Source organism: Macrosteles quadrilineatus, unplaced genomic scaffold (genome assembly GCF_028750875.1).
Source record: "Macrosteles quadrilineatus isolate MER2022 unplaced genomic scaffold, UCM_ALF_1.0 Scaffold_4__1_contigs__length_99947679, whole genome shotgun sequence".
Classification (NCBI taxonomy): Eukaryota; Metazoa; Arthropoda; class Insecta; order Hemiptera; family Cicadellidae; genus Macrosteles; species Macrosteles quadrilineatus.
In genome coordinates, this window is record NW_026542597.1 from 27,821,317 (window position 1) to 27,847,747 (window position 26,431).

The 26,431-nt window shown below is 34.5% G+C and overlaps 1 protein-coding gene across 2 annotated transcripts; it reads right to left on the bottom strand.

Moving 5' to 3' along the window:
* Positions 1-1,724: 1,724 nt before the first annotated feature.
* Positions 1,725-21,535, bottom strand: LOC128991557 (hydroxymethylglutaryl-CoA synthase 1). 2 transcript variants are annotated; one of them, XM_054414545.1, is made up of 4 exons: positions 21,383-21,535; positions 7,715-7,796; positions 6,813-7,065; positions 1,725-5,786 (listed from the first exon to the last, which is right to left on the bottom strand). In XM_054414545.1, the coding sequence occupies exons 1-4, from the start codon at positions 21,433-21,435 to the stop codon at positions 4,750-4,752; spliced, it is 1,425 nt and encodes a 474-aa protein (XP_054270520.1). In that variant the 5' UTR covers positions 21,436-21,535; the 3' UTR covers positions 1,725-4,749. The 2 variants fall into 2 exon arrangements, with proteins under 2 accessions (XP_054270520.1, XP_054270521.1); XM_054414546.1 differs by lacking the exon at positions 21,383-21,535 and adding an exon at positions 12,275-12,469.
* Positions 21,536-26,431: the final 4,896 nt, after the last annotated feature.

The window sequence follows — 26,431 nt, forward strand, 5'->3', positions numbered from 1 at the left end:
AAGTCTGCCACCTTAACTCAGAAGAATGATAGGTGCTTTAGCATTAGTTCTACTGGGCCGCTTTCCCCAAATCACGCTTAACTTGAGCTAGTTTAAAATTAAGCTTGAGCTTAAGCCTTTGTTCGTTTTCTCCATGCCCACAGGTAAAAGGTTTAGTTTAAGCGTCCATTTGTTTTGGTTGGCTGCCCTGTTTGTGTTTTTTCTTGTGGATTGCTTTAGATCAACTGTCAAAAGTTATGTTTATGTTGTATTAAATAAATATTGGATGAGAGGTTAGGATACAAATATAGTGTTATAACTGCTGCTGAGGTTTCATTACATTATTAAGGTTCAATTTAATATTTCATAAGTAATTCATCTATATAATTATGATAGTGGCGTCCCGATCTTAAATAATTGATAATCTTGGTTAGGTATCCTTTTTTATTTAGTTTAGTAGAAGAATCTGAAGTGATGGAAGAATCTAGGGAGGCAATGCCGTTCAGATTACTCACATTATTAGATTAGTGGTCAGCACATTGTGTATCTGTGGGAACAATTATTTGGCTTTGTAATTTCTGTTACGGTAATGTTACGTTTTGTTGTTCAAAGAATTGTCAGCCTTCAGCAAACAAATTCTTTCAAAAACGGGTGGTAATGTTAGCGTGTCACCGTCCCTAAATTAAGTGTAGTTTAGTTGTTTTTTTGCTTTTTGTATTTAAGATAAGCTGTAACAATTTCCTTAGTTCTTTTTGGCCTTTTAGGCTTATCTAACGGCGAATCACGTGATTTCAATGCAAGTATACGAACAAAGAGACGCGTCGCAGTTACTTGATCCTGCATTGGAATAGAGAGGGGCACACGGGCATTGTCATCTAGGTATTAATCGCACTTCACCCATCATACTGTTTACATCATTTCTCAAAGTCAATATCTACACACACATTGTTATCTATTCGAATAAACCTTAATCTCAAGTTTTCAGCATCAAAACTATTATTTTATTTTTATCTTCCCGTCCTCATTAAGACATACTCTCCCTTTTTAGAGTAGTGGTGGTAGCGATACCACCCGGTATCGTGACCGGTACAATTAAGGAATGTTCCTGATGCAAAAAAAAAATCTATTTAACAAGATCCAATTTTGAGGTTATATTATTGGAAACAGACTACTCATCGACCTCTTTCAACAGCTTTTCTTCTTCTTCTCTGCTGAGCTTAAATAAAGCCTTGTGTTAAACCTACTGTAATGGTGGCTTAAAATGTTCTTCAGCTTAAGCCTCATTCGGAGAGTGGGGAAAGTCAATATTGAGCTTAAGCTGCTACTTAAGCTAAACATCTAGCTTAAGCGGCGTTGGGGAAAGCGGCCCTGACAGTCTTCAGGTGGTTTGCTATAAGACGCCAAATCAGTAACAAAACATTCTGATTTGTCTCTTTGACCATAAGACAGGGATGACGGGTTTGAATTCTGATTCAATCAGTAAGTGAGTTCTCATGTCTGAGGGAGATGTACATCTGAAATAAACCAAGCCCGTAGATGGACATTGTCAGAATGGATAAACTTTTATTAAATTTTATTTAACTTTTTTTATGAACTGCAATTAAATGATCACTTGCGACATTCCTACAAATTGTGAGACCCTTAATTCCTACATTGGGCTTAGTTGGCTGAATAGTTAAAGGTCAGTGCACCTGACATAATAAAAAACATTAATGACCAAACAGGAAATTCAATAATCATAACTAAAAAAAGATTATATATTTCATGTAAAGAGATTGTAACCTTACATTAACTAACAATACAAAACTTAATCTAAAGTTAATCGGCCATTCCATTATTACATTTTTCCATCACCCTAAAATTTAACATTATTTTAAATTCATGCAGTCAACATTTTAAACATTCACTGTACAAAAGTGATTTAATTTTGGTACCAGGGTAAATATTACACAGTTGTGATTATTTTATGTTGAAAAAGTAATTGTTTAGGAATAATATGTATATTGTGTGATAACAGTTTATCGTTGTCAAACCAACATTTTCATAAAATGTACTATAATCCAAAGTACCCACATTACATATTGCAATTTAACCAGTTAATTAAATTTTATTTTGTTCTTAAATGTTAAAAGCGAGGTTTACACAATTGGATGACTATAAGCAAAACTACATTATAGATCCTGTAACTTTGTTGCAGAACTTAAAAAAGTACATCTGCCTCTTCACTCATTTGGGTGAAACTTAACAGTTACACGATTTATATTGATAAACTGTTTGAAACAACTATTTTCTAACGGCAAAATATTTAATTTCTATTTCAAATCCAATAATGTTGATTATCTGACAAAGAGTTACAAAATAAGAATACATTAACAAAATAATAATGTGAAGGACTTACAAACTAAATAACAATAGCTTTGGTTGTTTAGACAAAAAAGTTCATTATACTAGTTAAGAAACAACTTGAATAATTCCATACCAAAGTTCTTTGGAAAACAAATACTGTCATGCGATTTAATCACTTAAAAAATTACACATCATAGTAATTATATTATGATTTTAATTTTAAAAATTAATATGATATTCCAAGTACTATTTTTTGTCATACTGCACTGAAAACAGCTGTTTTTGGTACATGCATTTCGGCTACATGCTCACTTGTTGACTGTAAGCAATCCGTTGTATCAAAAGTATTGTTTGTTTACAAGTGGATTAAAATTTGTTTACATTGAATCTAAAAAAGGAACCAGTTTGGACTGAAAGCCCAAGATATTTTAAATGGTATATTACATTACTAGTCTAGAAAATAGGTGTTTACCGGACGAGTGTAGTCGTTCCTGTGCGAGACAAAGTCGAGTGCGGTATTATTTAACGGGTCCTTGGGACGAGTGATGTACGATATTTTACAACCATATTACTCTTAAACTAACTTAACACTAACAAATCTGTACTAATCCTTATATATTCCCACCGACTAAAGGACTAACAATCACTACTCAAAACCTCTAAGAGAGATTATGTTTTTGTTTATAACCACACATTGCCAAATATAATCAGCTGGTTGGTGTCCTGTAAAACTCATTACAGTACAGTAGTACAATGGTAGTACGTAATGAAACCACATTTGATAAAGCTGGCGGAAAACAGCTGTTTTCTGGACTAAATCCTTGCGTGGGAAGTTCATTAAAACTGTGTAGTGTGGCGTAAAAGTTATTTTGGGAGCTTCACAAGTATTTTTTGTTTTGTAACTTATTTTGGTCAAATAATAGTGCAGTATGACAAAGAATATCGTTCATCACAAGGGAAAAAAGTGCCTTTGCAACCCTCGCTCATTTTCCAACCTCAGCTTCGCCTCTATTGTTAAAATTGAGCTTGTGTCGAAAAGTGTCACTCTACCCTAGTTATGAAATTTAATATATCTACTATTATCTTATGTGTTACTTATAAATGTTCTATAATTTAGTTTATCTTTACTCAATCACAATCAAAAGCAAAGATTAATTAAATTCTTAACCTACATTTTAAAAATATATCAGCACACAATATGATAAACACAGTTTAGGTTCATTTAAGTTACATAACAAAAACACACAAAAGGCACAGTCAAATTTTTAACTTAAAAATCATTTGGATGTATATGTAAAGAGTTTGCTTTTAAAAATGTTTACGTAGAAAATAAAACAATCTGGTAGTCTAAAGTAAGATACAACCCCAATAAATAACATAGAGATAAATATATATTGAAAAAAAAACTATAATAAACAAGATAATTAACAATAATTAAATTTGCGAACTAAACATTTCAATCTATAAATTAACAAAGAAGTCAGTACCTAAATTTAAGTAGACCATATATTTTCTTCGAGGAAGATTAATATAATTTGAAATACTTTTGCTAATCCTGTTTTGACTAATGTACGTATACATTCCATGGTATTTCTAAACTTTATTGTCGATTATTATAATGCTAAATAGTAAATACTATGTTCAACTTTTCATAAAACGGGATTGATAACTATTATCCTATCATTACAGTTAAAAAACTTGTTGGTCAAATTAAGGATTCCTAGACTAACAAGGTTGATTTTACAATGAGCGGTTTTGAAAATTTGCAGCACAGCCTATTTTTAAAAGACGGGTCAATTTTATAAACCAGTTCTCAATTCCATTGATTCTTGAACAACCTCAAGATAAGTATTCAGTGCATCTCTCAATAGTTGATCACGGGATTGTTAAGTAAGTTGATAGTTTGATGGTGGTCCCAGGGTTGTGTCATGCTGATGGTTTATTTTTTATGTTGTAAATTAGCTTTTAATATTCTGTAATTATAACCTGACTATAATATAGTAAACATTTTATGTTTGATTAACAGTGGCATTCTCTCTTACTAGGCAGCCATATGGATAATTAAGATTAATAAATTTAAAAATCAGCCTATCATTTTACAATGTTGTCAAAACATTTTCTCAATTCTGCTGGTTAGGGCTAAGTTTTTATAAACTTTTGTACTGTAAAAATATTGATAATACATCAGAGTATTTCAAGCATTACAAACACGATTCAATAATACATGTTGATGAATTAGTGATTATTATAAGAAAACCACTTAACTAATTATAAACTGATGAAAGGAGTTTTACATAATGTATGAGATGTGTCTAATCAGAAATATGGTTTAGTGTAAAAAAACTATTTTAAAGATTACAGCCATAATGATTCTACAAAAGTAAAAAACAAGGCAATAGTGGGGAAACCACCGACCGGTGTGTGTTATACTGGTACTCTATCATAGCTCCTGCGGTAGTCCGTAACTGCCTTGAGATAGAAAGTTCCGGGGAACAGTGCGTCTACAGAGCCGGTAGGAGTCATTGTAGACTTGTGAGCGTTCTGTTCCCGCAGAGCCAACGTGTCCGAAAAGTCCTTAGGGGACATGACCCGTCTATTGTCCAGCATTGTTTTGATGTGGCTCAAATTATCTAAGACATTTTTCAAACCTTCGCTGCGAATCTTTAACGAATACATGGATGAAGCGAGCCCTGATCCGTATGAAAACAGTCCAATCCTTTTTCCCACCAATTCTGCTGGAGGTTTGTTAATGAGGTAGGATACGAGACCTCCATACACCGAAGGTGTGTACATGTTTCCCACTTGACTAGCCACATACAACGACGGCTTTGTCTTTTCTGCAAACATCTGCTTACTAAATTCCATGAACCCTTTTTCGACTTCACGGTCAAAATAGGTGTCTTCCAATTGGACCCCAGTGTATTTCTCCAATCCAGGGTAAAGATCGGGTATATTCTCTTTTGGAGTGTTGACAAAATCGTTGAGCACCAATCGAGCGAGAGATTTTTGGACCAGTTTGCAATAAGGAGTGTGAAACAACATCGCGTCAAGGGCCTTGACTCCCACAGAGTCGTTTGATTCAGACTCTATCCCAGCGAGTTTCTTAGCTTTCCGACAGTAGAGCTGGTAGCAGTGGTCTAAAGCGGTGAGGTAGCATTGTATGGAGAGTTTCCCATCAACAGTAGGGTATTCAGAGGCAAGGTCTGGCTTGAAGAAGTCATAAACATGGTCCATGAACGTCGCTCGGAGACCGGGTTCGAAGGCGAGGCTAGCATTGGGCCCCACAAGCATTGCCACGGCTCCTGCACCACCAGTGGGCCGAGCGTTACCCGCTGCGTAGACTGCAATGTCTGCCGCAACAACAACAGCCAGTCTTCCGTCCCAGCTGCGAGACTCAACCCAGGCTACAGCATTGAACAGAGCAGCTGTCCCTCCGTAGCAGGCATTTGTAGTATCAATACCTGCAAATACATAAATGAAATTGGAAATTGAAATATATATACTATTTTTTAAATTCAAACTGAGAGAAATAGTTTCAATTTAAATTAAGGTGTTACTCCTTGTAAATGCTGCATCAGCACAGTATTGTCGCTCTTAGCTCTTAAACTAATAATTCAACAGTTCATAATTATAACTGACTTTCAATGTTGTTGTTGCTACTTTCTCTAAACAGCTACATCAGCACAGTATTGACAGGACACTCTTAGGGTAAAAACATGCATACTGTGATTGAGAGTGGTGCGATTTAAAGCGACAATATTAAACCCATACAAGCAGTAACATACACACAAACCGCTGTTGTGAGTACAGTAGACTCCCTCTTATCTGGACTCCTCGGGGTCGAGGCCAGTCCGGATAACGGTTTTTCCGGTTAAACCGACGTCCCCAAAAACTCGTTAAAACGGACTGTTAAAAGCATACAGAATTTTGTTGGGTTTGGGGAATTACAGCATTTGACTTAAATTTAGGAGAGCATTGTATTTAGACACTTGATCACTGGTCTCAAATCTCTCCCACGAGAACAGCCGTTTCAGTACCGCCCACTTCTTACTGCTTTATTTCGGTTAAACCGATGTGATGATAAAAATTGTCCGGTTCAAGAGATGTCATTTCCGCCGAGTGTAGTCCAGTTAAAAGGTGTCCGGATAAGAGGGAGTCTACTGTATACTGTAGTGCCGCGGTTAACTTTGGAACAACCTTGTTTGTTTTTTCGAGCGGGTCAGGCATCAACCTTGTCGTAAGTCAGTCTGCTCTAGTCACTGTGCAAAGGTAGAGTGTAGTGTTGTCAATTATTTTACCCCGTTTACGTTTTTTCAAGTTACTATCTTGGAATAGAGCGAACTCCCGTTCGTGTCGCTGAATGTGTGCGACGTCAGTTGCTCCATTATAGCTTGCCCTGGATCCCCCCAACCACTCCGCTTTCAATCACTGTATGAGTGTTTCCCCCCTTATACTCGTCTATGATTAACAATTCTCAAGTGACTCACCTTCGACGTCATAGTTGCCACTCTCCCTAAACAGCTGCATGAGCACAGTTTTCACACTCTTAGATTTATCTATGATTGTCTCGGTGCCGACCTCTAGACGGCCGATGTCTCTGTAGCTCAGGTTATTCTTCTCCACTAGCTGAGCGACTGCCGTCAGACAAAGAGAGTTGATATCCTCTCTGTCAGTACAAAATCCCATCCTCGTCTGTCCCAGGCCTACTGTGTACTTGCCAGCGGAAACTCCATCAAACACCTGCAAGCACGGTTTTTAAAAGTTTTCATAATTATGTACAGCAAGATGGTATTTTTCAAACCAGAGGGTGCAAATGTTTGATTGCTGTAGGAGTGGTGGATTAGAAAAAGCAACAAAATCTACAATGAAAGTGCAAAAAAAAACATTTTAGTTCTGTAAATATCTAGTGAAATCAGTTTAGTTTATTTTCTCATATTGCAGAGCTCCATACAATCTCAAAATAATACATCATTTTTTATATTTTAAAATGTGTCTGTCTTTAGTTATTATGTTTATAGAACTATTTTACGTGCCTAAAGTAACCTTGAGACATTGCCTTAGCAATGTCACAACTTAATCCATACATGCAACATTATACATCAAGAGAGTTGTAAATGATTGATTGTGATGACAGTGCAGCTTTTGTACCAGGAAAAAGCTTTATCAACCCTGAAACCAACTGTTTCAGGGATTATTATCACTATTTCCCAGATAGAACAAAATCTAGTAAAACTACAAAATTATGAAACAAGAAAAACCACTGTCTTACCTATTTCACTTATACTTTAACTTTACTTCGAGCTTTTCTTTGGAAAATAACACAGATCAGTAGTCTATGGTGACAGGCAGTTGATTTATTTTAAACAGTAAACAAAAGATAATTAATTACCTCAAGTTCTGATTGTTCGATGCATTGGGCTGGAACTACAAGTTCAATGGCTAAAATGCCTACATCCTCTGGTGGCCCCATACTGAAACAAAACCACAGCCATTAGTCAGTGAATCTCAAAGATTAATGGCTCAAAGACCACAAATCTACTAGGATAAATTGACAAAAGAATACCGGAATGTATCGGGATGTATCAATTTTACACTGGAAATGTATTGGAACCATTTGCCAGCAAAACCAGTTAATGCATTTGGCAATACAATGCTATAAATAAAAATAAAGCTAGCACTAAATTATGGGAATGAGCTGGTCTAGTGGTAGAGCGCTGCCTTCAGATCCCAAAGTCTTGGGTTCAAATTCTGCCAATCACCATGTGATATTGCCGCGACCTTCTAGTACTAGCCTGCAGTAATGTGTACAACAGTTCCTAGCTAGAACCTAGTGTTCTAGGATGTGAAGGGGACATTAAAAAACACTAAATTACCTTTTTTGGCTGGTATTAAGCAGTAAAGAACTAGAGAAATGTAAACCAAGTAAAAGTAGGGCGAGATCAAATATTTAGTCCAGTGAGATATGAAGTGTAGTACAGAGAGTCAGTACAATAACAACTGAATTAAATTATCTCCTAAAAATAACAGTTAGAAAGAAATATTGTGTTCTGATTTGACTCACAGATGTCAAGTGCTTTGTCACCTTGTTTCCTGTTCTCTAAATAAATTGACCAGTTAGGTACTAATGGCTTCAAACTGTATATGGGGAACTCAATGACCTAAGGATAACAGAATAACTATGTAAGGTATTATTCATTGAATGACCTCAGGTTAGGTTGATATCTCTAAAAGTATTCATTCACTTTGGATGCTGCGTTTCTAATCCTTTAATAAAATTGGAACCATGATTTAATGTGTGTGTCCGGTGAGACTAGAATGTGTTGGTGGGGGTTTAATGTTTTTTTAAATTTTGAAATAGTATTGATCTTAACGCCTGAAAGCTACTGTTAACATACTCCTGGGTCAGGAGATTTACTAACAAATGCAAATAGCATCAAAATTAAGAAAAAATATTTTCAACTAAGTATTAAAGGAGTATTATTAAATAAACCTGAAAAAGAATTATATCATACATTATTATAAAGCCTATTCAGTATTTATTTACTTTCATTTCTTAATTACTTTCATATTGTATCAAACCTTTAAAAATTATTTTGAAGTCTTTGTCTTTAATTCATACACAGTTAATTCCCACATTTTTTCAGTCGTGATAAAGCAAAAACTAACACAAACATTGAAAGATTTATCTTTAATTACTTCTAGTGTAAACTAATGGCAGGTTTTTTCCTCAGATAAGAGAATCAACACGTTAAACAAAGAACAAACTGTAAACAAAGAAATTGTTAAATACTATAATCAATTTGATTCTAACTATAAAATTATTCCGGTGAAAATACAGATTTTGGTAGATTCAAATTTCAAATGGACACTAAAAGACAGGTTTTGGGAAAAGAAGTGCTGAAGAATGCTAATTGAGATGCGCAGGTTGTGACTAGAAAGCCCACTCTGGCCAGAGAAAGTGACGAAATTCCATTTCAGAATCACAGACAACATGTTTTGAGTGACGAAATAAATCCTTGATAACCCTAGTGTTGCAAAACTTATCTTTGATTTAATCCAGCAAATAGTGGTCACATTAAAAATAACTCCATCCCTCAGAGGGAATAACTGTAATACTGTTACAAAATATTAATACTGTAATATTTTCAACAGTACTTTATTAAACTGTAAAAAACTCATAAAATTTGTTTAAACGCTGCGTGGAGTTTTTAAAATATGTTTAAAAAGTCCTCTTTCTTGTGTGAATAATAAATTTGTTATAAACCTAAGGGATTTTCTTGTTTTCTAATAGAGATGTGAAGAATTGATTTTTTCAACCAGCAATTATTGCTTTAAAAAAATTCTTAAATTTTTGACAAAATTTAACATTTTAAAATTTTGTATTAATGTAGGGTACATTATCTGCTATCTACGGAAACGCTATGTTCTCAGTAACTACTAAATGAATCGTCAAAGTTAACGTGACAAATTGGAGGGAATATGTGTAGATAGTTAAACAACAGTAGTTTTGTTTACCCGTGTAGTTTTTATGTTATGTCAGTTTGAAATATTTAAATGACGACCAGATTGAAACTAAAATATTAAAATAAAAAATAAGGAATGTACAGCTGTGGCCAAATTGACGCAGGAGGAAACTGGAAGTCCAGGAAGCTTGAATTTTACACATTAACCAGACCGAGTTGTATAGGTCTTATATAAAGATGACAGGTTTGGAGGTTCGAGGGATGGGTTTGAAGTTTTATAATAATCTAAATAATTTAAATTCACTACAAAGAGCCTTTATCAAATAAAAAATGGTTTTGTGAAAAAATAATTATAATGTTAGCTATAGTTAGTTTTTCTGTCCAGGAACGATACTTAAAAAAGGTCAGTAGAGAGTTTGGGGACACCTTGAATATTAATTCTAATATTAAGTGTATTTGTAAGAATAACATGGCAACTTTTGAAACCAGTTAGACAGAGCTTTAGGAGAGATAAAAATAAAAACAGATATATCTGTGTTATAGTATTTGGCTTAATTCCTGCAAAATTCAGCTTAATTGGTCCAGTAGTTAAAACCATGTAACGCTCTGTGGATATTTATAGGCATGCACTGTGGATGCGATGCTCCCTTTCCCTGGTGTGAATTAATGTCCGCACTAATGAGTACTAAGCCTATACGCAAATCTATCCTAATAATTCGACCAATTCGTTAATTACAACACAAGGAAAAATGTGGTTCGGATTCCACTATAAACTGTAGGTCCCTTAGTTGCCATTGTCTGTATGGGCTATTGATTATAACAGCTGGGTCTAAGGAACATGTCGGCCTTAGTCACTAACAAGACCGCGCCACTCATCCTACACTCATCTTTCACTCATATTTGGATCTACGCACATTGTGACTTCCCCATATTAAATAATTGATAATTGGTAATTGCTCCTTTCACACCATTCAATTTCGCTCATCTCATTAATAATCGGATTTGTAGTCTTATGGCCCCTATCACATTACACAATTACTAATCGTGTCCGATTGTTACTCAGGTAGCGCCTGGCTGATGCCACTGCAGGAGTCTGACTTCCAGACGAGTAAAAATCGGGTCTACAGCTTGGTGTACCGTGTGATCAAATGGCCCCTTATTGTGTTGTCACACTACCTAATTGTGAGTTGTCCAGGAGCCCTCCTGGAATGCAGTTTGTTGCAAATAGTTTTGGGATTTTTTTTTACGGTTTAAACGATTTAGTTACTGTATTCAGTAAAATGTATGTAGTAATTAAATTGTTATATAGTTATTGCATTATTAGACTCCGAAGTTTTAATTTCACTTGTTCAGTCAAATGTTGTGTTATGGGACAAAATAATATATACTAATTGATTGTTTACAATTCCTGAATTTTGTGTTCTATCGTTGAAGATTACTTTTCAGTTTGTCGTGCAGCTCATCAAATGATCCCATTGACATTGCGAAAATAATTAAAAAACTTGAGTTCTTCATTTCTAAAGTCCTGGAACATAGTATGAAACATCCCCACTTCCTTGTGTTTCGGATTAATTGGATCCCTCCAACAATTGAGTCATTTACCCAGTGGAACCAGTGTTTTTTTCTATTTTGACGCCAGTACATTAAAGTAAAAATGCAGCAATGATTTGTTTGCAAACTTTTGTTAACTATACTACACTTTCCACAGAACTGTCAATGAACTCTGTGTTGGTGGAGTGGGGGAGGGTCCGATTACTTGACTCGTCCGATTAAAAATCAGCCTAATGTGAAAACAACAGACCCGCGATCATCTGCCCGTCCGATTAACAATCTGACGAGCAAAATCCGATAGTGTGAAAGGAGCGTCTCACAAACAGAACATCCAAACATTCACATTTTGTGAAAACAGTAGTAAAAACAATAGTTTTAGTAAAACATTTTGAGAATTTTATTTTACCGTGTATGGGGTTTTAACTAGGCTAAATAATACAATGTGCAAATGTTATTTGGGTTTAACTGAGGAGCATAAAAATATAGTCTTTATCATTATTCTAATAACAAGTTAAAAGTTTAATTTTAAATATTGACAGCCAAATCTGCTATCAGCTAATAGAATAAAAAATAAATACCGTGTCCTGTTATCAACATAAAGCCCTAAGGGTGATTTATTTCAAATCCCAAAAAAGGCATAAATCTACAGAGAGCACTCATTTGATTCTGAACATGTAAAGATAGCCTTTAGCACCAAATGCACATTACAGTACCATATGGCCATATCAATGGTATACAGACTTTAATTTAGATAATTTAAAAGTCTCTTCTAACACAAACTATTATTAACTTTTAATGTAAATTTTCTTAAATTTCTTTGATAAGCTAGTAAATTGTGACAATTCACATTCTACAATTCCTTAATAACTCTTTATTAACCTGACCACAAAATTAACCAAACTTCCACATACACAGATACAATGAAATATGCTTACCTAAGCAGAAAAATCCTTCACAAACTCACAACAGAATAACAATAAAAGCCAAACAATAAGTTACTGGTAAAATTGTCCTAAACACTTTGTTTTACATTACCAAAACAGTTGTAATCTATCAAGGAGCTCAGAGGTTAACTGACTATGATTGTTGAGATCAGCTGATTGTTGGGTTATAACCAGCTGGTCAAACACATGTTCCACTCAGCTAGCCTCTCAGCTGACTGGCAAACAAAGCTGACACATCACATGCATCCATTCATGACACCAGACACTGACCTTAGATAACCTACACTACTTTTAGGACTCTTGGTCTCTTACAATACCTTTCATTCAGCACAAACACTTTGTTTACGATTTCAGTTTTACAAATTTAACAATTCAAGTAGACATATTTTAAGCGTGGAGAAATATATAGATATTTTTTACTTAAAACTTTATTACTACATATTGTATCACTACAATCAATACTTTAAAGATCCTTCTGTAGTCCTGCAGGATTTAGTCCACTGTCAAATGTACACCCGTGTGCTCCTTGATGAGGCAGGTGTGGGAGTAGTCTTAATCTCTTCGTTTGACCTTGGAGAAATACAATTTCGATGGTGGCATTCTTGAAAATGGTGCGTTTGAACGCTGTGGGTAAAAAACAAAATGGCCGCCTTTTAAATGTTTAAAGTCAAATTCCATGAAAACCAGCTATTAAAACAAAATTTTGCAACACATTACTTAAAGTCATTTTTATTACAAATAGAATGACACTTTATTTGCAAAAATCGGATAATAAATAAAAAAGTTATGTTACTTTTATTATTAATAGTAATTATCAAAATGGCAGTCATTTTAAAATCACAAAGTTAAATCCCATAGAAACTAGTGACAAAAACATAATAAAAGTTACATAACTTTTTATTTATTATCCGATTTTCGCAAATAAAGTGTCGTTCGATTTGTAATAAAAAGGACTTTACAATACTGTGTTTTAAAATTTTGTTTTAATTGCTGGTTTTCATGGAATTTGACTTTAAAAAAATTTAATGGCCGCCATTTTGAAATTCGATGAGCCTGATCAAAGATTTTTTCGGAGAATGTTTATAGTTGTAGACTTAAAGTTTATACCAAGTTTCATAAAAATATCTCCAAGAGCTTTTGAGTTATGAATTATTTTCAAAAAATACAAAATGGCGGATTACCACTAAACTAAACAGAAATCGTAAAAATGTTATACAACATTTTCGACTTATTTTTGCACATAGAATCTGAATCTGTATAGCCCGTTACGCTTTACTGAAACACGCTTTATTACTTTTTGAAATATTTTACTGTCCTGGGACATTACTGCCACCTTGCTTAATTTATTTATGAAAAATATAAAATTATGTTTTATGAAAGAATGGTGTATCCTACATAAAAACTTTAATAATCTTTTTTGTGTAGATTTGAAATAGCTACATTTTGGTATCAACAATTCTTTCGTAACTCTAACGGTTACTGATATAAGTAAGAAAAGAAGTTTGCGACGGCGGCCATTTTGTTTTTTTCCCACAGCGTTCAAACGCACCATTTTCAAGAGTGCCACCATCGAAATTGTATTTCTCCAAGGTCAAACGAAGAGATTAAGACTACTCCCACACCTGCCTCATTAAGGAGCACACGGGAGCCTGTATATGTACATTTGACAGGGGACTAATTACTGGATTCATATTTTGGTATTTTGAATAATAAATACCCTTTAGAAACTTTTTGGACCTGTGCAAAAGGACATTAAGCAGTTTTTTTTTTTTTTTTTTTTTTTTTTAAAGCTATGCTATCAAATGATTATTTTATGCATTTAAATATACTAGAGGTCATCCAGTGGTCGAAAACTCAACCAAAAATTTGTAATGCACGCTTACAGACTTCCCTATTTTCACCCCACCATGTAAATAAAACATGTGATTGGAATTTTTTCCATTTGTTTTCATTTTAGCGAATTTCCCATATAGGGAATAAGCTATTACTGTAGTACTCATGGTAAGACCTGGACGCGGGGCCGATTTTTTTTTTGTTTCGAGGTCCCTAGAGGCCAAAAACACCATCCGTTCAAATTCGTATATATTTATATTTATATATATATATATATATATGTGTGTGTGTCCGTTAGCACGATAACTCGAGCAAAAATGATCCGATTTTGATGAAATTTGGTACAAACGTGTAAACCTACGTTTATTCAAACGAGTTCGCGATCCAGCATGATCGGACCATGGGAACGGGGGTTTACAGGGGGTTTTATGGGGTAAAAATAGGTTTTTCACATTTTTGACCCAAAAAACATAAAATTTAGCAATTTCTTTCCAAACCATTTTGTAGAGCTTAAAAAAAACAAATAATTTAGTATATTCAAGCGTTATTATGCGCCTAATGGTTACGGAGAAAATTCCAAAAAATTGTAAATTTAAAATTCCCATGTTATTCTTATGGAGAATAAGTAATTAAACTGTTGTAGTTTGCTTGTTTATGAACATATTTTGATCAAATTTGGAAAATGTTTTTATTTCTTACTAACTATTAACATTTTACATAAAAAAAAACACTTTTACCCTACCTGTTGCAGCAAACCTAAGTATGTGTTAAACTGATTCTATTTAAATAGGGAATAAATGTGATATTTTTAAGAAGACATTTTAGTGTAAATCCAATCAGGCAAATGGAAATTCGCTTAGTCTGCAGGTTTGCTGCGGCGGGGGTATTCTGTTTATATTTCGTCACCAGCATGGCAAACCATATACAATATTGTATACAAATTACATTGAAAATTAACTATTTGAATATTATAAATTCACTCAGATCAAAAATTCAATTAACATAATAATTATTCACGTTTTTGATGCAGGAGTTTTGTTTAAATGTATTTTGAAAAGTAGCAAACAACAAGGATATACTTAGTTACTGTAGTTAAAAAACATTGCACAACGGATATCCATTAGTCATTCTTACTCACACTTGGATTTTTAATCATATGCTAATGATGATTACATTCTTTAACAGTAAACCAGATATCTTATCAAAAATGACTAATAAAGTGAGAATGTTTTGCAGTGTGCAAGTTTATTCTTAAAATATTTTGGCTTGTAACACCATTATTATTACAATCAAATTAAAAGTTTTGAAAGAAATTGTGGTATGACTCACCACAAATAATGCTAAAGTATTTTTTAATGTTTTCAACAGTCATAAGCTATCAAGAACTTATTTTAGAAAATCAGTAGCCTTATTTTAGACAATGTAGCCTACATTTTTGATTTTCTTCACTAAACTTTAAATGCAATGGGTTCACAAATACCGAAGATTTACTTTTACAATTGATAAAAATTAGTTTAATTGTCAGTATATTTAAGTTTGATTTGACAATTAAGACACAAAACCACAGAAAACATACTACTATTCTCATTTAATACATATATACTATTGACAACCACACACGGTTTACCTTACTTTTCATTTCAATAACTGTTGAACATCTCCGACACTATTGTCTTTAAGGCGGTTTCACACTGGCATCCGCGGACGATTTCTTCGTCCGCGGACGGATGCAAAAATAAATCGCTGCCCATGTTATCAGATGGGACCGTTCACACCGCCCATTGAAACGTAGCGTCCATCCGCGGATGCAGAAATTCGTCCGTGGACGTTTTGGTGGAATCGCTCCCAGAGCGATTTTTCTAAAACGTCCGCGGACGATCACGCCCTCGCGCATGCGCAGACAGAGCAGTAGCTCTCAGCGAGGCATGTGTCACTCGCATCACAGTGTTTAGTAGTTTGTGTTTACAGTCATAGTGTTCATCTAGTTGTTGTTTTGTGTCCTCCCTTGTTGTTTGTTATGGCTGAATTAATTGAGGCTGTCCGTGCCTACCCAGTTATCTGGGATACAACTATAGAAATTTATAGGGATCAACAAGATAAAGATAAAGCGTGGTTAGAAATTGCGACTACACTCCAAAGAGATAGTTATTATCCTAACCGATAACCATGTATATTTATACGAATTACTGTACAGTAAATCATTACTACAATGATTTGTAGGTTATTAGTATCCTATATTACGTTACTAGTCCTGAAAGTAAGTGTTTACCGGACAAGTGTGGATTACCAGACGAGTCCTTTAAACACATTTTGCACGAGTTACGTACGATAGTTTACGCCATACTACTAAATCTGTCCAAATCCTTATATATTACCACTAATAAAAGACTAAAAATCACTAGGCTAGTCATAACCTCTAGGAGAGGTTATGTTTTTGTTTATAACCACTCATTGCCAACCAAATACAGTATAATCAGCTGATTGGTGTTTGGTAAAACTCATTACAGTGCAGTAGTACGTAATAAACCCCCATTTGATTAAGCAGGCGGCCAACAGCTGTTTTCTGGACTCTTTGCGTGGGAAGTTCGTCAAAATAGTGTAGTGTGGTGTAATAATTATTGAAGGTAATGATAATATAATGATTAACTGTAGTTAAATTCAGTGAAACAAATTAATAATGTTAAAAAAAATTCTTTGAATATTGATGTTTTTTAAGTAGTTAACTTCAAATCTATATAGAAGCAAAATTTCAAAATAGGCTTCTAAACCAGAAGCTTCTAACCAGATATCCATCCCCTACAGCCGCAGGGGATGGATATTTTATGACACTTTGTATAAAATCTTAGAAATAAGAATAAGTCCATTTCAACATTTTGTGTGGAAAATAATGGTGTGTTATTATTGATTATACTACAATATTTATTTGCAATATAGTACTACCTTTTTGGTTACTAATTTTTTGGTTACTTATTTTTGGAGCACTAAAATAAGCACAGAAATATTCTCGGATGTCACTTGCTTCTCCACTAGCTCCGAGCTTGTTAATCGGATGAACCCACTTTCCCCTTTTTGATAATGAATACAAAAGTACAACCTCGTCGTCACTATCATCACTACTTGAATCAAGCCACGGAACAGAAAATCCGGGTTGACACCATGGGACAGAAGGCTCAGACATTTTGCACACCTCCACTGAGTTGTAAGAGGAAGTGTGTTTAATCTATGATTTTAGTAGGAATGGCCACTTCCCTATGCGCATGCGCGAATGAGTGGACGTTTGAAACGTAGCTCGCAATGTGAAGGGGGCGCGTAGCATCCATCCGAATAATTTCATCTGTCCGCGGACGAAATTATCGTCCGCGGACGCCAGTGTGAAACCGCCTTTAGTAGGCCTACATTGGTTTGACTGTTGTCTCAAAAAGTATACTCATTACATTTAAGACACCAAAACACATCTAGGCACAGATTTGAAGCTGAATGTGTAAGCTTGGTGAGTGTAGAATAGAGTGAGATGAGGATCTCTGTAGCTTTGATACTGACTAAGATCAGAGAAATTGCTCTAGCGCTCTAGCACAATTTATTAAAATCTTATTGACCAAGGACAGCCATGCACAATTTAAAACGTTTAAGAAGCAAGAAGCTACTGGTATTTCTAAAAATCAAATCCAGGTAATTTTTTGATTGTTAGGCGAGTACTCTAATTACTTAGCTATCCAGCTATAAATAACAGCATTATAATCCAATAATAAAGAAAAAAGAAGTACGGTACAAGTTTTGAATTTTGTGTACAGCAATTCTCATTGTTCATTTCACAATGGGTTTAATCATCGATGGGCATTCAATATGGTCCACGGGGGAGCGAGCTGGTCTAGTGGTTAGAGCGCAGGACTCCGGTTCCAGGGGTTCCAGATTCAAATCCTGCCAAATTACCAATGGATATTATCTAAGAAATAATGCCGCAACCCCTAGGTCTAACCTGAAGTAATGTGAAAAACAATTCCAGGCTCGTGTCTAGCGTCCTAGGACAAAAAAAAACATCTTTTTTAACGCTCAAGCGGGTGCTTAATCTTTTAAACGTGAGAGGGCGCATGAAGAAGCTTTTTCTTCATCACAAAATCATACTAAATTTATTCTTTCTCATTTGGTTTTATCAAGCAATTTAGCATTTAAATTCTAACTTAAGTTATAAGAAACCAATTTATTTTGAATCGATAAGTGTACAACAACCATTTAAGAGTAGGAATTATTTCAGGGTGCTCAGGTTTGTGCTTTATTTACCACTTTAATATTTAGGCCTAAGAGTAATATTTCAAAAACCATAATGAATTTTATAATAATTTAGTGGTTAAAGTCAGTGTTACGAGTGAGGGCGTGTGCGAGGATTTTATCTGCAATGAAGCAATTATGTGTTAGGCCTAGTAGAAAAAATAGACGTTTAGAATAAAATAATCATGTAACAGGATTATCATATGTTTAGGAAATAACAAGTTTTATTATAGACTAGAAAAAATAAAAATTCCATGTGATATAGGTAGGCTATATCTAAATGAACTTATAAGAAGTAAAAAAAACCTGGATAGGTCGCACACAGAGAAAACCTCCTCAACTTTACCACACTCACTAACTAGCATCTGAGATTGAACCTAGGGGAAGAGGTGTAAAGAAAATAGGAAGAAAGATTTCACTAAAGCAATTAATTGTATAGGTAGGGTATTATACAAATCCTAAATTTAAAAATGCCTTGCCATTGTTCAAGGATGTCTAAGTGTGCTTGAGGACTGGGCTTTGAACAGAATACCGTATATTTTCAAACATTTTCTGAATATAATTGGGCTGTTTGGAAAGTGTCCTCTGTTTGGTAATGTGCTAAAAATAGTAGGGATAGTACAAACAGGTGAGACATGTCAGAAGGTGTCAAGCCATGGTAGTGTGAAGGGCGAGCAATCGCTTTTTGATTTTAATGAATTTCAAAATGTGTAACACAAAATAAAATTCGGCCATGAGTAAGATATGAGTTGTGGTAGGATTTTCGATTTGAAAAAAAGTATTTCAAGGGGCTTACAGCTACTTATTCAAATCCGTTTGCAATCTATGGGTAAAATGTTATGAGAAAAGGAGTAGTTTGTAAAATAGGTCCATTATGAGAAGATCCATCTATACAAAACAAAATCCACGGTATTTAGACCTCCAAACACACAACCTCACATGGCTAAGACAACAAAAGACTTCGTATGTCTATATCTAGCTCGTGTCCTCAAGCGAGTCAGTTGAAATCTGAGACCAACGTTGTGTTCCTTACTTCATTCACCACTACTCTAACCGATTCACAACGGGACGATTTGTCAAGTCAAAGTGTTAAAAACACTACAAAGGAAAGTTGATGCACCCGCCAATTATAAATCGCCTTCTGTGTTTGGATTTCTTTGGCCTCATTCGTATATTGCTATTGAAGTCCACTGCCAGTTGACGACGTGAATGGATGAGTACTGATAAGCTGATTATATGTATAAAATGTGTGCAAGGTGTGGAGGGAGTCTTTGTTATTCAATAGGCTAGGTCTCATTATGACTGGCCAGAGGTTAATTTCCGAACTAACCTTGTAATTGTAAAAAAATAAAAAATAAACTGCATTACTCCCTGTACTACATTATGGGTACTTTTTATTCATACAAAATATTAACTTCTTCAGGTAATCTATTATCACTAAGAGGAACCTTAACATGTTGTTAAAAATGGGAAAAGTGGCAACAGGTGACAAGTTTTTAAAAGCAATCATTTAGGCCTACTACAAATTCTAAAAGAGTACAATGCTAGCCAGGATTGAATAAAAAAAGTTGGCATTTAATCCAGTCCCTTCCGAATGCCACAAGTACAATTAAAAAGTAGTCTTATAAAGTTAGGTTAGGTTACGGTTGGGTACATTACTTATTGATCCAAATCTAAATAAACTGCTGGGTATTTTGGTATTACCCGGAGGCCACCCTTATACAGCATGATGCGGCAGTTATGTTAGGTGGGGTTATCATAACCATGTTTGTAGGACTTTTCTCGTTTCGTTATGACTCGAGTTGACCAGAGCCTGCGCATCACCTGTCACTGCCAGTATATGGAATATTTGGCAGGCTTATCTGGTATCTTTTGATTCATAACGAAATGAGGAAAGTCCTACAAACATATTTAAGATAACCCAACCTGACATAACCGCCGCAGCGCGCTGTATACCTACTTGGCGGAGTATAGTGGCGGTGACGCATTCAACACAATCCTCACCGACATCGCTGCCTTCTGGGAGGTAGAGCTCAAAAGTCGATAATCGTAATCATGTCAAATTTGGACAGTAAGTCAATTTCGTACCTATGTTATTTCCAATTTTAGTTATTTTTGGTCCCCAGTAAAAAAATCTCTCTAAAAAAGTGACCTCCGGGTAGTACCAAAGTACCAACTGATGTTAATTAAAATTCCAAAGAAACTTTAGGTAGAGAAGATAAATTAACAGAGCAAGATAACTTGAAGTTTTGCTTTCACCAACCTAACGTTGGAGTTGGAGGGATTTGGCTTCAAAGAATGTGTCTTTAAAAAATATAAATGTAAAGATCAGGCAACCAGGCGTGTAATATTTCTATAAGGCTACTTAACTAAATTACTGGTACCTCCAAGGGGCTGTTTAAAATCTAACATGTAATGTATCGCCTTCACATTTATCGTAAGAGGCTAATTAAGTTATTTGGTAATTTTATATTGGTTATCTAAATACTGTCCTGAAAAATAGAGTCCTGTGTATTCAGGGCTGGAACTAGGCATAGTTAAAATTGCTAGTAATACTAGACAAAAATCCATGTAATCAAAACCACAATAAAACAATAATAAAAATATTCAAGGTAGGCCCTACTTATTTAGTAAAAGAATAAACCATAGAAATGTATTTTATTAAAGCTGCTGTTCGATGATGTAGTAATTAACTACGCTATCACCGATTTTTATAAAAACGCGAGACTAGGCTTGTCAAATTTGAATTTGACAAAAATGGCCTAGTTTGTAGATTCTACTTGAATACCTGCTTGGATTCTTCTATGGTTAATACACGTTTATGCTCACTTTCTAATGTAACATAAACCAGTTTGGGATAAGCAGTGAAAGTTTTTTTTCGAATAGAAAGTGTTTGAATCTTCTTTATCGTATAAAGAGGTTACTGGGTCATCTTTGAAAGATCCTATCCCAATGTAGAGATAATATTCCTAACCTCTTACTACATATTTTACACAATACCTTAAATTCCGGGTCACGAGCACAGAAGGTTCGGTCAAAAACTGGAGTTTCATTTAAATTGTTTTAGATAAAAAGTGTGAAGCATTGATCAGGCATACAATGAATATTATAACAAAAATTTTGTCGACTTAAAAGTTAAAGACAACTTCTCTCTAAAGGTGCAGCAGAAAACTAAATTAGATTAGCCTGATTCTGATTGAAGATTAAGAAGAAGAAGAAAGCAGTCGCAGACGATCCAAAACGAAACCCAGCTGACAACTCAGCTCAGCTGTTTCATAGAGACATAAGGGAAGTATTCCTTATCATAATCATATGTACAAAAATGGATACTCTATTTATCTATTTTCCCCAATATTGAATTACTAGCAGAGTACCCATCCTTCGTACGGGGTTGGCATAAGTACAAAATTCGGTACTTTCCTGTTATCTGGTACCTGCGGAAAAATTCTTTCCTGTTAACTGGTACCTGCGTTTATTAATCAAACAAAAACAACAAACAATGATTACATCTGAGTTTCGGGTGGCCAGAAGTAACGAATTACTTCTAACAGTGCTTCGAAAACATCGCAATCAACGACCATCTTGCGCCACATAAACTCTGCCAAATAAGACCCCCACATGCGTTCGACGGTCTGAGTATGTGCTCCGGACTCTGGATCGACGAAGTTGTACTTTGGTTAGGTTAGGTTATGTTAGTTTATCAATAACATGAGTATTGTAAGTAAACGAACCTAACCTAACCAAACCTAACCTAAACGGTAGTATGTGCTCCGGACTCTGGATCGACGAAGTTGTACTTGTGGTTAAAGGATTTTTTCGCAGGTACCAGATAACAGGAAAGTACCCAAAATTCTTATTGCAGCTATACTCAGGCTTTGCGTTTGCAATGGGAGAGGACACAGTTTGATAAAATTGGGTTCTTTTGTCTTTACTTTTTACGGTATGCTATACTGCTATAGTATAACAACCATAATGCTCTACCACTGCAACTGACTGCACCTAAACAATAGAAAAATAAACGGTATAAGCATTCTGACTCATACTTTCTCCCATAAGCTCGTCAATAACCTTTATCATGGGTAAGCGGTTTAAATATGATTCTTTATACATAGTTAAAAATCACAAAAGTTGCAATAGCTTTTTAAACGTGTAACTTAATTGTTACAGCAATGGGGTGTTGTACTATTTTTTTTAATTAATTTTGGTCAAAACCAACTTTTCTCCAAAAATCCGATTTTTTTTGTTAGCCTATTTTATGGGAAAATAACTTAAGTTACAATAACTTTTGAACCGTAATTTTTACGGAAATGGGATTTGTACCATTTTGTTCAAAATTTAAAGGCCTATAACATTCTAAATTTTTAAGAAAATCGTTCAGGCCATTTTTAAGAAAATCCGATTTTCCTGTTATTTTATGGTTTTTTATGGGAAAATCAACATTAAAAATAAAAATTTCAAAAAAATTTTAAAAACCTTCAAGATTTTTAGGACCAAAATATACTTAGTTAAATCGATCCTGGTTTTTTTCTAAAATCCTATTTTTCACTATTTTGGGGGTTTTATGGGAAAATAACATAACTTACAATAACTTTTGAGCTGTAATTTTTACAGAAATAGCAGTTGTGCTATTTTGTTCAGAATTTTAAGGGCTACAACATACTAAAATTTTATCAAAATCGTTCGGGCCATTTTTGAGAAAATCCGATTTTTCCGTTATTTTATGGGAAAATCAACATTGAAAATCAAAATTTCAAAAAATGAAAAAACGCCTGGAGATACCATGGATTAGAACCTACACACCAAATTCTCATCGAAATTGGACCACAGGTGTAGTCCCTGACGAAAACAATACTTTCTCCATATACTACTATTCATAAAAAAAAATGAAACTATTCATCAAATTAAAAACATTAATAAAATAAAAACTGTAAACGATCCTATACTTTAATAGTTCTCTTCGTCACTTGCGATCAGGGAGAAATCGTGAGCATTTCAACAATAACTTGGACAGTATCATAATCAGCTGCAATCGGGTCAAAATTATTAATTTGAAAAAATCAAATTTACATTTTTGTTGTAAAAAATTGTTTTACTACTTCGGTCCTTTTTGCTTGCGGCACTAGACCGCGTGGCCTAGTAGTAAATCCAGTGCTTAGTGCTCAAAGTAGGCTTTCAGCTACGTCTTCTACTGTTCTACTACCTTAGAGACCACAGGTAGAAGAATTAGTAGGGTGGATCAAAATTATTGATCTCCCTTTTTAATGAAGTTCCCTTCTAGCAAATTTCCCTGTAGGGAATAAGTAGCTATTACCGTAGGTCTCATGGTAAGACCTAGGCCCGGGACCGATTTACTATTTCATTTTGATGTCCCCTGAGGAAAAAAACACCATTCGTTCAAATTTTTATATATCTTATCTTACTAATATTATAAATCTGAAAGTTTGTGAGTTTGTGTGTATGTTTGTGTGTATGTTTGTGTGTGTGTGTGTTGCTCAATCACGCATAAACTACTGGACGGATTGGGCTGAAATTTGACATGATGATAGCTCACATTCCCGATTAACATTAAAGCATATTCTTATCTCAAAAACCCTTTTGGGCTCCGCCCCAGTGGCTCTGTAGTTCCCCATGTTAATCTTATGATTTTTCATATTTAAAAGGAATTAATGAATCTTAACAGCTGTTTCAATTAAACAAGTTGGTTCTGTTCTATGATGTTAAATAGCATAAAAGTTACAAGGATTACCAACAGGGTGCAGCACTATTATTTTTTTAAATTTATGACAACAGCTAATTTCCAACCAAACGGTGAGTGAGCGTAGCGAACGAACTTCAACTTGGAGGCGAGTTAGCGTAGCGAACGAGCTAACCTGAAGGCAAGTGAGCGCAGCGAACGAGCTCCAACCTAAAGGTGAGTGAGCGTAGCGAACGAACTTCAACCAGGACGTGAATGAGCCATGCGAATACTTATGAAGTTAAACGGGGCGAAGCCCGCGGGTACAGCTAGTGTATATATATGTGTGTGTCCGCCTGGACGATAACTTGAGTAATATTTGTCCGATTTTGATAAAATTTTGTTTGAAGGTGTAAGGCAGGATAAACTTGAATGAGTTCGCGAAACAGCATGATCGGACCATGGTAACGGGGTTTAACGGAGGGTTTTATGGGGTAAAAATGGGTTTTTCAAATTCTTTACCCTTAAAACACAAAATTTATCAATATTTTTACGGACCTTTTTAAAGAACTTAAAAAAAGTGTTTTTGTACGATGAATGGTTACGGAGAAAATTTAATAGCTATTTACCTTACAAGTGTAGTAAGAGCGTTTTTACATCACGCAGGTGAATGTTGTGCAACGAGCGGAAGCGAGTTGCATAATTTATCGAAGTGATGTAAACACGCTCTTGCGTAACGTGTAACGTACAAGATTTTACCTGACCCGACAATATACAGGAGGTTACGAACAATATTTTTCATTATCCATTTCACTCATCTTCTAACAGTAACGTTCATTTACAAACAAAAGCTAGGTTAGGAAAATTCTTCAAAACATAACAATAAAATTCAAGCGCACAGCTGATTTCTAGCGTTGAACGTCGTTGGCTCCATAGAGGTATATTTTTTAAGTTAAGCACTCAATGTTATTTAAATGGGTTTCATTACATCACCGAGTGAGTTTTTTTCAACTTTACATCACTCGAGAAGTAACGAAGTTATATACATCACGCTTGGGGTAGGAAAGTTTTAACATGGCGGGTTAGGTAAAAAATTTTAATTTAAATTTCCCATGTTATCCTTATGGAGAATATTATAAAATGTTGTAGTTGGCTTGTTTATGGATATATTTTGATCAAACTTGGCGGATTTATTTATTTCATACTAAACTATTGATATCTTAATAAAAAACACACTTTATTAGTTTCCCTGTAGCAGCTAACCTAGGTACTCGTTAAACATAAATGTTAATTTAATCGATTAATTGAAAATGAATCCAGGCAAATGGAAATTCGCTTAGTCGGCAGGTTTGCTACAGTGGGGGTATTTTTAGTCCTAGTTAGTTTCAAGATGTCAGAAAAATATTTCTTCCTAAGCACAAGTTGACAGTGGTGCATTCAAATGCTCTATGCTCTGTTCTTTTGAAAGATTAATTCTTACCACATAGGTCTACTTATTATTAATATTTTACTCATATTTTTAACTTTCTTTTCTGATTAGATTAGATTTTCTTATCCTACTTAGCAAATGGGTGTATTTTTCTTAGTTTTTGGAACGTTTTTATTAGCTCGCTTTCTTGTCCGGTACAAATTTTGCAATCAATTTTTTACTAATTTCTTGATGAGCTAGAGACTTGAAACTTGAAACATAGCTCACAAATGGATGACAATGCAATATTATATCATTTAATTTTTATATTTCCCTTGGGCTACGCCTCATGGGCTTCCAAATTTTCCATGTTTACATTTTGAAAGAATGTAAATATATCAATTTAAGTCAGCTGTAAATACTTAAATTTGACAGTTAGAAGAGCAGAGGTTAAGAGCTACTATACTTGTAAGATTTAAAATGATGATTATGATCTATTGTGCATGCAATAGATCATAATAGTTCAATAGGTGAAGTTAATTGTAAATTAGCATGCGCGCTCCAAGTTTTTTGTTTTAAATCTTACAAGTATTTATTCTCTCAACATATTTATAAATTATTTTATACTTTTAGTGTGTTTAAAAACGTGGCATTTTTAAAAAGTATTTTTATTTTTAAATGATTAACTGTGTGGTAGATGCCTTCATACATTTTACAAAATAACTAGGTATTGGTTATTGGCTAGTTCAAGAAATCAGTTATAAAGATGATTATTAATTTCTTAATAATCAAAATTGAGCCTCATCATATACTATTTACCACATAATTTTCTAGAGGGAATTATGTTGTTGTTGCGGCCTAACTGCAGGGTCCATATTCATACCAGTATTGCCAGTAGTTTACAATCTATTGAAACATGCCAAAATCATGCAGGTCTTGAGAGATCAAAGCAATAAGAAAACTCATA

Excerpts from the sequence above, each read along its gene's own strand:
- LOC128991557 (XM_054414545.1), bottom strand. The coding sequence starts at position 21,435 with ATGAAACTCCAGTTTTTGACCGAACCTTCTGTGCTCGTGACCCGGAAT. Across the intron at positions 7,797-21,382 it reads CTCGTGACCCGGAATTTAAG|TATGGGGCCACCAGAGGATG; the intron begins GTATTGTGTAAA and ends GTTTTGTTTCAG. Across the intron at positions 5,787-6,812 it reads TGGCAACTATGACGTCGAAG|GTATTGATACTACAAATGCC; the intron begins GTGAGTCACTTG and ends ATGTATTTGCAG.